This window comes from Penicillium longicatenatum (assembly GCF_028827895.1).
Source record: "Penicillium longicatenatum strain IBT 33135 chromosome Unknown contig_2_segment0_segment0, whole genome shotgun sequence".
Taxonomy (NCBI): Eukaryota; Fungi; Ascomycota; class Eurotiomycetes; order Eurotiales; family Aspergillaceae; genus Penicillium; species Penicillium longicatenatum.
The window spans coordinates 5,708,286-5,721,572 of NW_026643120.1; the positions used below are offsets into that span (position 1 = coordinate 5,708,286).

Here is a 13,287-nt window from a genome sequence, read left to right on the forward strand (position 1 = left end):
GTACATGCATAAATATTTCCTGCATAGTAGAGTGCCTCACGTCATTGAAGTGGAAGCGGGAGTGTCGGAGTGCAGTCGACCGACGGGAAGCACCGAAGCATAAGTAGCAAGGCAATTCTAAAAGAACTACCCACTTAGTGGAAACAGGGTCTTCATAATTGTCAAGTCAAATTTCCTCATCCGTATAATAGTTTCGGCTTTCGCAGTTGTTAAATAAAGATGGTTTCAGTATTCTAAATTTCAAATGATCTAGCTATTCAGGCATGCTTTAAAGCACAATGGCACCCCCGTCAACGACAATATCCGCACCGTTTATGTATGAGCCAGCACTGCTGGCAAGTAAGACAATCGTGCCTGTCAATTCCGATGGACTTCCCATTCTACCACTAGGATTCCGTTCAGCCCAAATACGCCGATGCTCAGCAATACCATCGCCTTCGTTTAGAATTGTGTCCATATACCCCGGGCTAACAGTGTTGGTCCGAATACCATACCTAGCCCATTCAGCAGCCAGACAGCTCTTAAGCATCAGGAGTGCTGATTTGCTGACATTGTACGCAACCTGAGGCTGAGGATAATTGACGCGATGCGCGGAAATCGATGCCACAAATGTAATCGAACCGCCCGTTCCTTGCTTCACCATGTGTCGAGCCGCCGCCTGAGCGCAAATAAATGAGCCTGTGGTGTTGATGTCGAGGATTCTCCGCCATTGCGCGATGGGCATATCAAGACTATCAACACATCCTACCACACCAACAAACGAAACAAGTGTATCAATAGATCCAAGCTCTTTGACAGTCTCCTCCATTGCAATACGAACGCTTTCTTCATCGGTAACGTCGACCTTCTGAGTGCTAATCTTAGCATGCGGGAATTTTGACTGCATTTGGGCGATCTCATTCTGTGAATTGGCCGGGTTGATATCAAGGATCATGAGGCCTTCCAGCCCATGTTCGAGGAGGGCGTCACAGGATCGGAGACCTAGAGTACCAGCACCCCCGGTGACAACTGCGTTGCCCCGGACAGAAAAGCGTTTTTGAGCCCCGACTGAAGGGTCACTCTCGACTGGGACCTTAGGAGCAGCTGTCATCGACGAAGGACTGCCGTCACTGAACACCATGGAGGGGACGACCCGAGAAGTGAGAGCCTCACGCTCAGTGATCTCGTCTGTAGGGGCCATATTGTTGCGCAGAATGAGGTACGTCGTTGTGGGGTTATGAACCTGGGAGTGCGGGGAAAAGCTTGAGGAGAGCTATGGCGAACCGAAAGGTTGATTGCGCCCAGAGAAGCAAGTCAAGAAAGAGAAGTCATGTTATTTCAATGCCCAAGTAAGCAAAATAACTCAAGCTCTATTTGACATACAATATTCACCGGACCACTGTCTTCCTAGGCAGACTGGGCGACTGCTTTTTGAATCATGCTACATACATCGGCGTCATCCCGACCCCGACTGCTCCGCTTTCATCGGTGCACTGCAGCCCGACGATTTCCCTGCTCTATACATGGGAGACGGGCGACAGAAAAAGACAATAGCGGATATACTCTATAACAATCTCACAAATTATGCAGGCATTTCTCTGGCTAAAATGGCTATCTGCTGTGGTAGAAATCATGTTGTTCAAATGAAATCATCAGCCTATGGGAACATTTTAGTTGTTTGGCATTTATGAAACGGGAGTGCATTACTATGTCTAATGAATCCTATCATATGACTGTTTCTCAGAAGGGAGAAGTGTAGGTGGTCGTTTGTCGGCGAATTCTGCTCCGACGTGCTTTGTTTGCGACGCGTTGTTCTGGCCTTCCCCAGGTTTTGATGCCGAGGAAGCACCCGACCAGCCCCATATATTTACGTTGACAGTCCTCCGCATCTCCGCCATGGGCTCCAAGTTGGAATTTATCGATCACTCTGTCTATTTTGCTTTGCAAATAGATCTTCCCACGAGAGGTCTATTATCACAATGGTGTCTCCTACGACATCAGAAGCCGCGGCGGCAATGACTATCTCTTATGGAGAGACTGGTAAGTATTGAAAAAGCTTCATCATGGATATGATTCCATTCTAAGTCACCAATACTCTAGGTATCCGGGCACTTTTGCGTCAGCCTTACATATTATTCATGGCGGTCTTTGCTAGTATCGGTGGCATGCTCTTTGGGTAAGAGCTATAATCAACTAGGTTTATGGAGCCATACTAAACGGCTCTTCAGTTACGACCAAGGTGTCATTAGTGGAGTCTTGGTGATGAATAACTTTGTAAGTGACTGACATTCTCCACTTCATCAATGCACACCTGCCTAACCTCCCCTTTTCAGGGCAAACAATTCCCCCTTCTTGCATCAAACTCAACACTTCAAGGATGGATGGTAGCAGTCCTTACTCTGGGAGCCATGGTTGGTGCACTAGCAAATGGTCCTATTGCCGACCGCCTCTCACGTCGATGGTCCATTCTTCTCGCCAACTGTATCTTCCTTGTCGGTTCAATCATCCAAGCTGCTGCCAAAAACCTCTCCATGATTTTTGTTGGTCGTTTCATCGCAGGCCTGGCCATTGGTGGGCTATCCATGGTTATCCCGCTATATATTAGCGAGTTGGCTCCGTCGAATGTTCGAGGCAGCTTGGTCTCGTTGCAACAACTCAGCATTACTTTCGGTATCATGATTGCTTTCTGGATCGACTACGGCACACAGCATATTGGAGGAACGGGGGATGGTCAGTCTCCAATCGCTTGGAGGCTTCCCCTCGCGTTGCAATGTATTCCTTCCTTGGTACTATTAGTGGGTACATTCTTTTTGCCATACAGCCCCCGGTGGCTGCTTTTGAAAGGTTAGTTTCCCAGTCTCGTCCACAAAACAAGTATTTTGCCATTTGTAACACGCATGATAGATCGTGAAGAGGAAGCAGAGGCAACACTGCTCCGTATTCGCCGTGTTCCAGATATAGACCCCCGCATCAGACTCGAGTTGCTCGAAATCAAAGCAGCGGTGCAATTCGATCGCGAGACAACTTCAGTCCTCTACCCGCATGCAATAACATCGCTCCAGGTAACTCTGGAGAGGTACAAGTCCCTTATAACAGTTCGGCATCTTAACCGACGTTTATTCATCGCATGCCTGATGCAGTTTATTCAACAATTCACAGGTATCAATGCTATTATCTACTACGCACCCCAAATCTTCGAGAATATCGGCATGACTGGTGAGTCAGTTGACTTGCTTGCAACTGGCGTGGTAGGAATCATCGATTTTGTTTTTACGATTCCTGCTATCTTGTTCATGGACCAATGGGGTCGCAAGAAGGTGTTGATCGTTGGCGGCATTGGGATGTCCATATCTCAACTGCTCGTTGCTACAATATACGCCGTATACAATGGGTCCTGGGGGAGTCATCCGGCTGCTGGATGGGCTTGTGCTGCATTCGTGTGGGCTTATATCGCAAACTTTGCCTTCAGCATCGGTTGTGTTAACTGGATTATCCCCTCTGAGATCTTCCCGCCTGGTGTTCGATCACAAGCTGTGGGGCTGGCCATTGGCACTAACTGGCTGAGCAACGTGAGTAACGTGTGCTGATTATGAACTTGTGGTGACAATACTAATGAAGCCTAGTTCATTGTAGCATTGATCTATCCAAGGATGCTGGGTGCTATCAAATTTGGCACTTTCTACTTCTTCCTTGGTAAGTTTCTTTTCTTTTCCTTTCCTTTGTTTTGATTATCTGTTTTCACTTAAGATAAAGGCTTACTTGTAAATATAGCATTTTGCGTCTTCCTTATCGTCTGGGTTTATCTCTTTGTCCCAGAGACCCGGGGCATTGGTATAGAGGAAATGGATAAGATCTTCGGGGGTAACCAAGGGGAAGCTGATATGATAAGAATGGCAAATATCAGGCGGCGACTTGGAATTTCGGTTGATGTTTCCGAAGACTCGGATGTCAAAGATCTCGATATTGGCGTTTCGCAGATTGAGCATGCCTGAGATATATGATATGGTTTGACTAGTTCACTATCGTTGGAGACTGGAACCATTCTTAATTGGATTTTATTTGTGCTGCATGAAGGCAAATTATCTCATTTTGAACATAATTTGCACCCAAGATGTATCAAATTAGTGGATTAGCCCTTTCATTAAAAACTCTGTGAATTTTATAGTTCTGGTTACTTACATCTAGCTTACTAGTCCAAGTCATACGAATGTTACAAATATATTATCAAATTATTCTATAAAGGAGAATAATTGTAGTCCCTAAAAGTCGTAGGCAATGAATACTCAGGAGGCCGACTGATCGCAAAATGGGATACTCATACATTCCACGACCGGACCTTTGCCCATATATGCCGGGTGGATCTTTAAGTCACTTGCACACAATCTATGTATCTTTGAAGACCCAATCAATGCATATCAACAGAAATTATCTCTTTGCATTTCCAAGTGGAACGGTAATGATTGAAATCAATATGATGTCTGTAATTTTTCTTGTTCAGAATCGTAAATATATGCCTCAAGGCAAAACATAACCTCCATCGATAAGCACGTCACTGCCTGTCATATATGTGGAGGCATCACTAGCAAGATACAGGTACAGGCCCTTGATTTCCTTGGTGTGGCCCTGGCGCCCCAAGGCGGACATCCGATATGCTTCATTGATAGCAAACCCACTAGCACCCATCTTAGTATCGAAGAAGCCTGGTGAAACGATATTCACTCGAGCAAACTCACGCCACTCACGGGCAAGGGACTTGCCAAAGTGAGTAACATATGCTTTGGTGGCATTGTACACAGGCTGATCAGTGGGCACGTTGACAATGTGTCCGCTCATGCTTGATGTGATGATCAGGTTGCCGAAGCCTTGCTTTTGGAATATTTCACCGGCATATTTTGCGCAGTAGACGATACCATCGACTGGATAAACACTTAGTCAATGATTCAGGATGTTCATCGGGGAATATCCTTACCGTTAACAGACATCTGTTTCCGATATTCCTCGAGGGTCTGCTCCAAGATAGGTTTAGAGATAGCCATTCCTGCCCACGATCATTAATTTAAGTTTCAGTCAGAGATACTCTTGCAACGAACCTGCATTCGCAACGAAAACATCTATTTTGCCAAAGTCTTTTACTACCTTCGCAATGGTTTCTTGGACGTCGGTGGAGACAGAGACTGTATTCAGAATAAGCATACCGGTATTCAATGCCTGGGTATTTACCGACTCACCATCAACTTTATAGGCGGCTGTTTTCACATTGTGCGAAGTACCCAAGTCCTTCGCCTTTTGGATTGCAACATCATTTCTACCACCTGTCAGTTCACATCGATGTATTGAGCCCGTATTTATCACTCACGAGTTATACCAGAATGCCACATGACCACCAGCCTCAGCGATAGCCTCCGCTACGGCATATCCAATTCCATCCGCCGCACCAGTGATTACGACTACCTTGCCATCCATACGGAGTTGCTCAAGGACATTGGAAGGGGTGTTGGGGAACGGGCGGGGGAATCCCTCGCGGACAACGCCGCAATCATCAAAGTTCATGGACATGTTTGCGACTCTTTTGTTCTTTTCTTCGAAATTGTGAACTTAAGTCAGTTTTTCGGAAATTCTTGGTTGCTGTTTAATAGTTGAGCATGGATCCACTTGAGATCGGCCAACAAGACCCCGCGCCATTGTCATCGGTGCGCTCTCGTCCGATGCCATCGGAGTTGAGCCGGGAACCCCAGCTTTGGCGGGTAATTAATCTGCGGCGCCATTGGGTCCCGAATTTGTTTTAACCGACTTTAAATAAGACCAATGACACAATTCGGAAATTTTTGATATGATCACCTTGATCATGGCTTCTCCGAGTACTTTTTATTGACTGAAATTATGTTGAACATTTGGCTCATGCTGTTATAAACACTAGGGGCCCTTTACGAGCCCTTTAATTGACAATGATTTTCTCCAAGAGGCACCACAATATAACACCAGGAGACAGCCCGTGAAGATGGTAGCCAAAATTATTGCTTCAATCCCGTACCCTAATCCATAGCCAAGGCGATCCGCCAGTTCGGGACTCCAGAAGGGCACCGTGAAGGAAATAATCTGGCGAATGGCATTGATGAGTTGAAGCACAGAACCCGAATGGGAGGACAAGCAGTCGACACAATAAGTCTTCAGGGGAGTCGTAGCCAATTGCAACCCAAAATTTGCTACTCCGAATCCAATGCATGGCCCTATCCAGTGGGTATGATTTTGCAGTGTTAAGCCGAAGATCAAGATCCCAGCGACTGCCATAACAGCCCCAGGAAGACCAACTATGAGACGGCGCTCGAGATATTCTGGCCTGTTGTTGATAGCGACAGCAGCACGTCGTCGCTCTCGCTTCATAATCCAATCGCTCCCCGGGCCTGCTAGCTGCTCGCCGATCACAGCGCCAATCAAAGGCCCGAAGAAGAACAGCCCTTGCGCGACCGCACCAAATCCATATTCTTTCTCGAGTGCAATGGGTACAATGGTCGCGAGCCCCACAGAAACAATGGCGAAAGTCACACTATAGGCAAATGCAACGAGAACAATATGCGGCGCTTGAAGAATCAAAAATGGCTCCAAGACATATTGTAGTTGAAGCCGGGCGCGTCCATGTTTCCGGTGACTGTATGATGTCTCAGGACATGTCAAAATAAAGCACATTGCTTGAACAGCATTCATTATTGCAGTCAACCACATCACCCATTGCCACCCGGCATACCGAACCACGGGCCCGCCGATCACTCCACCGAGGGGCGCCCCGATCGACACCATTTGTGCCCAGATACCATTTTTCTGCCCTCGCTGCTCTGCACTGAAGAGATCCACCACAATGACGCCTGGTAGAACAAAGCCTGCTGAGATTCCGAACGACTGAAATACACGTGCTGTCATGAGGCCGCCGTACGTCTTGGCGAAACCTCCACCGAGAGCAGCGAAACAGGATAATAGCATGCTTGTAATTAGGATTGGTCTGCGCCCATAGGCATTCATGCAAACAATCCAGAAGAATGGTGCGAGCCCAAGGAAGAGGACATGGACTGCTATAAGATAGGTTGCTGTTTGGGAGGTGATGCCCAATTCTTGAGCGACATCATTGGTCCCTGGAATCAAGATAGAGCTTGTGAAACCGGGACAGACAGCGAAGAAGCTGCATTGAATCAATATAACATGTTTGCGAAGCCAGGGCCAATGCTGGAGAGGACATTGTTAGCATCCCAGCATTTGATGGTGGTGAAAGACATACCAGAGGAGAATCTGTCTGGACTTCCTCCGAGCTAGAAGAGGTATCATTGTGCCGTGAAGCTTCTAGCTTCATTTCCTCGGCATTCATGATGAACCAAGGGCTTCAAATAGTCCATTCAAGGTGCCCAGGTCTAACGGGGAAAGATGATGCAGGGTCGAAGGTGGAAAGGGATAGAAGCAAAGCAAGTATAGCCGATCTGCAGATCTGCGGGGACCTGGGAAGGATTAGCGGAACGCGTCCCATAATAATTCCGCACCTCCGCATGGCAACTGCAGGGTGAATCTAGCATGAACTGAAGCTCAGACCTTGTGAGTCCGGGGTCTCTACTGTTTTGCGTATCAAGTGTTAATCAATCGTAATGAATGTCCCCCTCGGATTTGAGCGCGGGTCTTTCCTTGGCGAAGCTTAAATCCGATGCGATGCTAAACGGACAACCACAGTGAAAGCAAACATTTGCACAGGATCAACTGGTTTGCACTAGTGTGATTGCAGATAAACAAAGAAAGTGACTGACTCGCACTTTGTGTTTGTCGTCTTTTATAAATTCGCTCTTTTCCTCTCTTCCTCTTCCTCCTCTCTTCTCGCGCACCCTCTGGACTCTGCACTTTCCTGCTCTTAAAATCTAACGGTCACCTGACACTTTATGAGCAGATTCCCGACTTCAGTTTCTCGTTTGCCGGTATGAGGTGATGGCAGCATGGGAGAGTTACATGAACAAAGGATTGTCAGTGTGGTCACGAAGACTGGAGGTGTTTGTTTCCGAATGATGACCTCTGTACAGAGTCATTTCTCATAGTTCGTCCTCAAGTTCTGTATTCCGAGTTCTGGGTTCGCCTTGAAGCTCTGGAAATCGCTCTTGGTTCGGGCTCCATGGGATCCCATAATGAAACGATTTGTGGGAAGTAGAGAAGAAGAGGCTCACGCCACTTCAGTATCTACATCTTGCAATCAGTATCTAAAAGTCTGACGGAAAATTCACTACGCCATCCCTGCTCGTTCTTTGTTGTTTGACTGCTAGCTCGGTACTAGCTCGAACGGTAATCGGCCCCTTTTATTTTCCCTTGCGACCTACTGTATCCATTCTTTGGCGGATATCAATCTTGACTTGTTTAATACTTATTTACACGGTTGATTGTCTCTGTGTCTCTGTTGGGTCCTCACTCTTCGAGTGTAAGGCATGTTGGGGGACCTCTTTGTTAGGGGAGTGCGATAGCTTTTAATCAGTAATTCCTGTAATGGGAATGGCATTCCTCCATGTGAAATAAAATAAAACGCCCAATAGCCCATCGAATCGTAGCCCCACATCGACATCCTAGGACATAGTTGAAATAAAAAACTTAACCGCGCGCGCAAACTTGCGCCGGCTAAATGGAAATGGTGAAAATACTGTGGACATGTCATTAAGGACAGTGGGGAGGGTATCTAAATACAAAAGCTGAGAGTTGTAAGAACAAGAGTTGTAAGAACAAGAGTTCCCAAAATAACCAAATAAACAAAGAATACGCTATATCTTCGATATCAATGACAAGCTCACAGTCGAACCTGGCCACCATTCAACCGATCCCAGTCTTTCTGTTCAAATGGAACATAAGAGTTGCCCTGCAGCCAGTACAGGTGATCGTTCTTCGAGACCTGGGCTAGATCTACACCTTCGGTACGCAGGATATGCTTCTGCTGTTTATTGTTCCCAGTCGACTGCATCTCGGGCATGAACCGAAGGAATAGCGGAGCTGCATAGCGTGGCAAATTCTTTAGGGTTTGCGCCGCAATGCTTTCAAGCGTGGCAGGCGAGGGCTTCAGTGCTGGACCAGAAGCGTTACCGCTAGCTAGCTGCTGGTTCAAGACCAGCGCCGCACATCCGGCACGACCCTCATGATTCGGGAGAGCCACGCCATAGACGTTGGCTTCGTGCACCTCCGGGTGAGAGCCGAGGACTTCGGCAACCTCGTTGGTAGAGACATTCTCACTCTTCCACCGGAAAGTATCGCCCAGTCGATCGGAAAAGTACCAGCGACCATCCTTGTCCCATCGGATCACGTCACCTGAGCGAAAGAATGCATCGCCCTTGATCAGGACATCGCGCACAATCTTACTCTCGGTAGCCTTGGAGTTCCCAAAGTAGCCCTGGAACGCTGCGCTAGGGTCGGTAGGGTCTATCCGGAATAGCAACTCACCAGGATCGCCTCGAGCAACCTTCTTGCAGAGGCCAGTCTTCGGGTCACGCCACGGTTCCTGGTTCTCCCAGTCCACGTCGACAATGGCAGAGTTTCGTTCGAAAATGAAGTTTCCAATAGCTCCATTCCGGCCAATGGCGCCTGCTGAGAAGTCATTCGAAGAGAGATTCCAAGCCCCGGCTGTGCCTTCGGTAGCAGCGTAAAATTCGGCAACGGTGGGTATGTTGAAACGTTCCTTGAATCGATTCCAGATGTCAGGACGGAGGCCGTTACCAAATGCAATGCGAATGTTATGCTTCTTGTCTAGATCCTCACCCGTGACCGAATCGATCTGGGGTGGCACGCCGAGAATGTATCGAAGAGTCTCGCCGACATATTGGATGATTGTTGCGTTGTTCTCACGAGCTTCATTCATGAAGTTACGTGCAGAAAATTTGCGACCAACAATCAGTGTAGCGCCTGCATGCATGGTGGCGACGAATCCAAGCAGGGCTGCGGAGGCATGATACAGAGGCATGCACTTTTAAAGTTAGCGTTGGGCTTCGATTTTCCAATATCGGGGTGGGGGACATACCGTAAAGAAGCGATCTGCAGAGGTCATACTCATCCAGTTTCCTACGAAGCAAGTACTGGACCAGCCTTTGTGCAAGCTGACGATTGCGGGTTTGGGAAGACCCGTGGTACCGCTGGTATAAATCAACAAGGCCATGTCGCGCGGGAGTAGACCAGCACGAGCCGTATCTTCCTCCCGCATTGGCGCCATCTCCAAGACCTGGGCCTCCACGTCGGGAGTCAGGAACACTACATCAGTCGGGCCTTTCCCATCACGGAAGTTTGGAGAGGCCAATGACTCCATCAGCTCCGGTGTGAATTTATTGCGGACTTCCTCGTCCACAATCACAAGTTTGGCAGTTGACACCTTGAGGGAATGGGTTAGAGGCTTGCCAGCCAGATTATAGTTGATGAGGGCAGGAACCGCCCCAATACTCCAGAGCCCAAGAATCATGAACAAGAACGTGGATGAGTTCATGCAGTCGATGGCAACAATCTCTTTGGAACACACGTTGTGTACATTTTTGAACCAATTGGCAAAGCGCAGGGCCATATTATAGGTTTCACGAAAACTCCATGTTCGGCCGTTATAAACGATGAAATCATTGTCGGCGGTGCTGGGGGAGAGGGCGTGATTCTCGAGGACATAGAAGAGGTTCAGGCGATCGCTCTTTTCTGCTGAGTTCCTCTTCTTCATCATCTTGAACATTGACTTAAGGAGGCTAACATCATAGAAGAGTGAATGCTTCGCGTTCAGGTATGCTAAAGCTGTTGCGGCCGCGGGCAGAGCAATGCTCAAAGGCACATCTGTAAGCCGAGAGCAAACATTAGCAGATAGATCTTTATTTAGAACTCATGAGCAATTTATACCCACCAGACAGGAAAGGCAACGGCATTTTGGCTGTAATGGCCAGTTTTCAGCTGTCGGATCAAACCTTGGAAGATTGAAAGTTGAAGCTCTTTGTCCAAAACGATAGATAAGGTTGGTGTGGCAAGGTCGTACCCCTATGGGGCAAACGGATTCAAGAGCGGCGGGTGGGTAAACTTTCGTCAACAGGCTTGAGAAAATAACGAAATACGACTGATGGGGGCCAGCGATGAAACAACAAAGAGATAGCGAATTGTCCAGGTGAGATTATTGCCAAGATACCTCGGCATCTTCGCGCCGATCCGGCTGGAGCGGCATAGTGCTAAAACGCGTCACTGTACTACGCCCCACATTGATAGTACTGCTACAAGTGGGATCTTTAACGACTACGTGGAAATCAATCAATTATGGATTGTCTTTTCTTTTGCATAAAAGGAATATTTCCCTGGAAACAAGTCACATCGAGATCTCAGGACAAGTTGTTGCTTTGTCTGTGCACGACGCGGAGCAAGACAGAAGTACCGCCTTCACATGGCTCAGCTGGTCTGATAGACTTGAGTAATCCACAAGGCATGCCATCATATTTTTCTTTCCATTGATGGGCTTTGCCGTAATTTTCTCCGCACAGACACTATGACGGAATATTGAAACAGGTTCTGTTGTCTGTGCAATATTTATGTCACATCAAATATGGTTATTGTGGTGCTTTCTTCTTCTTCAACGCCGGTACATCTTCATAGCCCTCGTCCATGAACTCTCGGAGCTCATCAAGACCCTGCTTGAGCACATCGGTCTCGCAGGCATATCCAACTCTAACATAGCCCTGGAAGTCCTCCCCTCCTCCAAAGCACCGGCTACCTGGTACAAACATAACTCCCTTCTCTTCCTGTAGCTTCTCGCAGAAAGCCACATCATCGATCGGTTTCCCCATCTTGCTAAACCGAACAAAGGCAGTCGTCCCAGCACGGGGCTTCACCCAAGAACAGGCCCACCGGTGATCCTCGATGAATTTCTCCAGAATCTCAAGATTCGTTCGGCCAAGGTCAATATTTCGTTGGAGAAGATTATGGATGCACTCCGGTGCCAGAGCAAAGCTGGCCACGGCGTCGTCGATCTGGCCAACGGAGATGGTAGTGTAGTCTCGAGAGCTGGCACAAGCTTCAATGATCGACCGGTTTCGCGATGCGATCCATCCCACGCGCAGCCCAGCTAAACTGTATGCTTTCGAGGTGGAACCGGTTGCAATGGTGTTCTCGTATCCAAGAGAGAGTATCGAGGGAGGAAACTGCGGGTCCATGGGACTAATGTTGTGGAAAATAGGTCGGTACACCTCGTCGGCCAAAATGGTGATAGAAGATTCGCGGGCAATATCAACAATATCTTCGAGATGGTCGCGCGGGACGATTGCTCCTGTGGGATTCTGGGGATTGCTAAACAATAGAGTTAGTCTGGCTCAAGCAATATGATTCGTATATTTTACGGCATACTTGATAATGATCAATTTGGTATTCGGACGAATGAGTCCTTTCAATTCTTCAATATCGAGCTTCCAGCCATCAGCTTCCTTCGACTTCCAGAGGCTCACTTCAGCTCCCAGAGATGCGGGAACTGAGTAAAGCTGTTGGTAAGTTGGGTAGTGGCAGATAACATGATCTCCCGGTCCAACCAGGGTATACAGAGCTAGAAAGTTGGCCTGAATAGCACCAGCCGTGATCAAAACATTGTCTTTCGGTAATGGGGTGGGTGTCTTCGCGGAGTACAAGTTGGCAAGAGTCTGGCGCAGCTTATCGGAGCCTCTGATCGCACCATAAGTAAGTTTGGTGGATTGAAGCTGGGTCAAGGGGTTGGTGTCCTTGTCCTCGGAAAGCTCACGGAGATCGTCGATCGAGAGGGATGCGCAGCAGGTCTCAGCTGTATTATACTTGGCGGTGGTCTCATATTTGTCCATCCACTAGTTAAATTTTAGTAAAGTCTTTGGCGAACGGTATCTCCGTGAACGAAGAAAAAGAAAAGAACAGAAAAGAAAGCCGAGTCATACAGGAATGCGGGGAGTGTACCTGCTCAACCGCGAACTCTTCGATCTTCACCATAATGTCGGCTTATGAGGTGGACCCCACACAAAGATTTCTGAGATCGCAAAATTTTCTGTGGGTTATGCTCTTCTGCAAAATGCAAATTCTCCAGTTATGAAGGAATTGAAAGGAAAAAGGGAATTTGTTCACATCTCGGGCTTTGGCCCGATCCCCGCATCACGTGGAGTGTCCACTCTCGAATATTTGGATTGGTTGTCACATGATACACGTGTCATAGGTGTGTGTACAGCGTGCAAGAGCCATGACTTGGATACTAAAGGCTCCTGGAATAGTACTCAAAGATACTTATGTAAAGCTTAAGTGAATGCTTCCAATTGAATCTGGAATAATTGATAGGTTTGTCACCCAAACAAG

General features: G+C 47.6%; 6 protein-coding genes across 6 annotated transcripts; 1 reads left to right on the plus strand and 5 right to left on the minus strand.

Moving 5' to 3' along the window:
- Positions 1-268: 268 nt before the first annotated feature.
- N7484_004638 (oxidoreductase, short chain dehydrogenase/reductase family) lies at positions 269-1,180 on the minus strand (the record flags this gene model as incomplete). The annotated part of the gene is made up of 1 exon (XM_057115058.1): positions 269-1,180. One exon carries the CDS (start codon positions 1,178-1,180, stop codon positions 269-271), a length of 912 nt encoding a protein of 303 aa, XP_056975198.1.
- A 778-nt stretch (positions 1,181-1,958) lies between these two features.
- Positions 1,959-3,971, plus strand: N7484_004639 (sugar porter family MFS transporter; the record flags this gene model as incomplete). Its single annotated transcript, XM_057115059.1, has 7 exons — positions 1,959-2,019; positions 2,080-2,155; positions 2,208-2,253; positions 2,313-2,823; positions 2,884-3,548; positions 3,603-3,672; positions 3,751-3,971. 7 exons carry the CDS (start codon positions 1,959-1,961, stop codon positions 3,969-3,971), a joined length of 1,650 nt encoding a protein of 549 aa, XP_056975199.1.
- A 523-nt stretch (positions 3,972-4,494) lies between these two features.
- On the minus strand, positions 4,495-5,535 carry N7484_004640 (uncharacterized protein; the record flags this gene model as incomplete). The annotated part of the gene is made up of 5 exons (XM_057115060.1): positions 4,495-4,895; positions 4,949-5,017; positions 5,070-5,153; positions 5,208-5,284; positions 5,336-5,535. The coding sequence occupies 5 exons, from the start codon at positions 5,533-5,535 to the stop codon at positions 4,495-4,497; spliced, it is 831 nt and encodes a 276-aa protein (XP_056975200.1).
- A 357-nt stretch (positions 5,536-5,892) lies between these two features.
- Positions 5,893-7,333, minus strand: N7484_004641 (uncharacterized protein; the record flags this gene model as incomplete). The annotated part of the gene is made up of 2 exons (XM_057115061.1): positions 5,893-7,194; positions 7,247-7,333. 2 exons carry the CDS (start codon positions 7,331-7,333, stop codon positions 5,893-5,895), a joined length of 1,389 nt encoding a protein of 462 aa, XP_056975201.1.
- A 1,443-nt stretch (positions 7,334-8,776) lies between these two features.
- N7484_004642 (uncharacterized protein) lies at positions 8,777-10,868 on the minus strand (the record flags this gene model as incomplete). The annotated part of the gene is made up of 3 exons (XM_057115062.1): positions 8,777-9,940; positions 9,995-10,779; positions 10,847-10,868. The coding sequence occupies 3 exons, from the start codon at positions 10,866-10,868 to the stop codon at positions 8,777-8,779; spliced, it is 1,971 nt and encodes a 656-aa protein (XP_056975202.1).
- A 666-nt stretch (positions 10,869-11,534) lies between these two features.
- N7484_004643 (uncharacterized protein) lies at positions 11,535-12,930 on the minus strand (the record flags this gene model as incomplete). The annotated part of the gene is made up of 3 exons (XM_057115063.1): positions 11,535-12,270; positions 12,328-12,791; positions 12,898-12,930. The coding sequence occupies 3 exons, from the start codon at positions 12,928-12,930 to the stop codon at positions 11,535-11,537; spliced, it is 1,233 nt and encodes a 410-aa protein (XP_056975203.1).
- Positions 12,931-13,287: the final 357 nt, after the last annotated feature.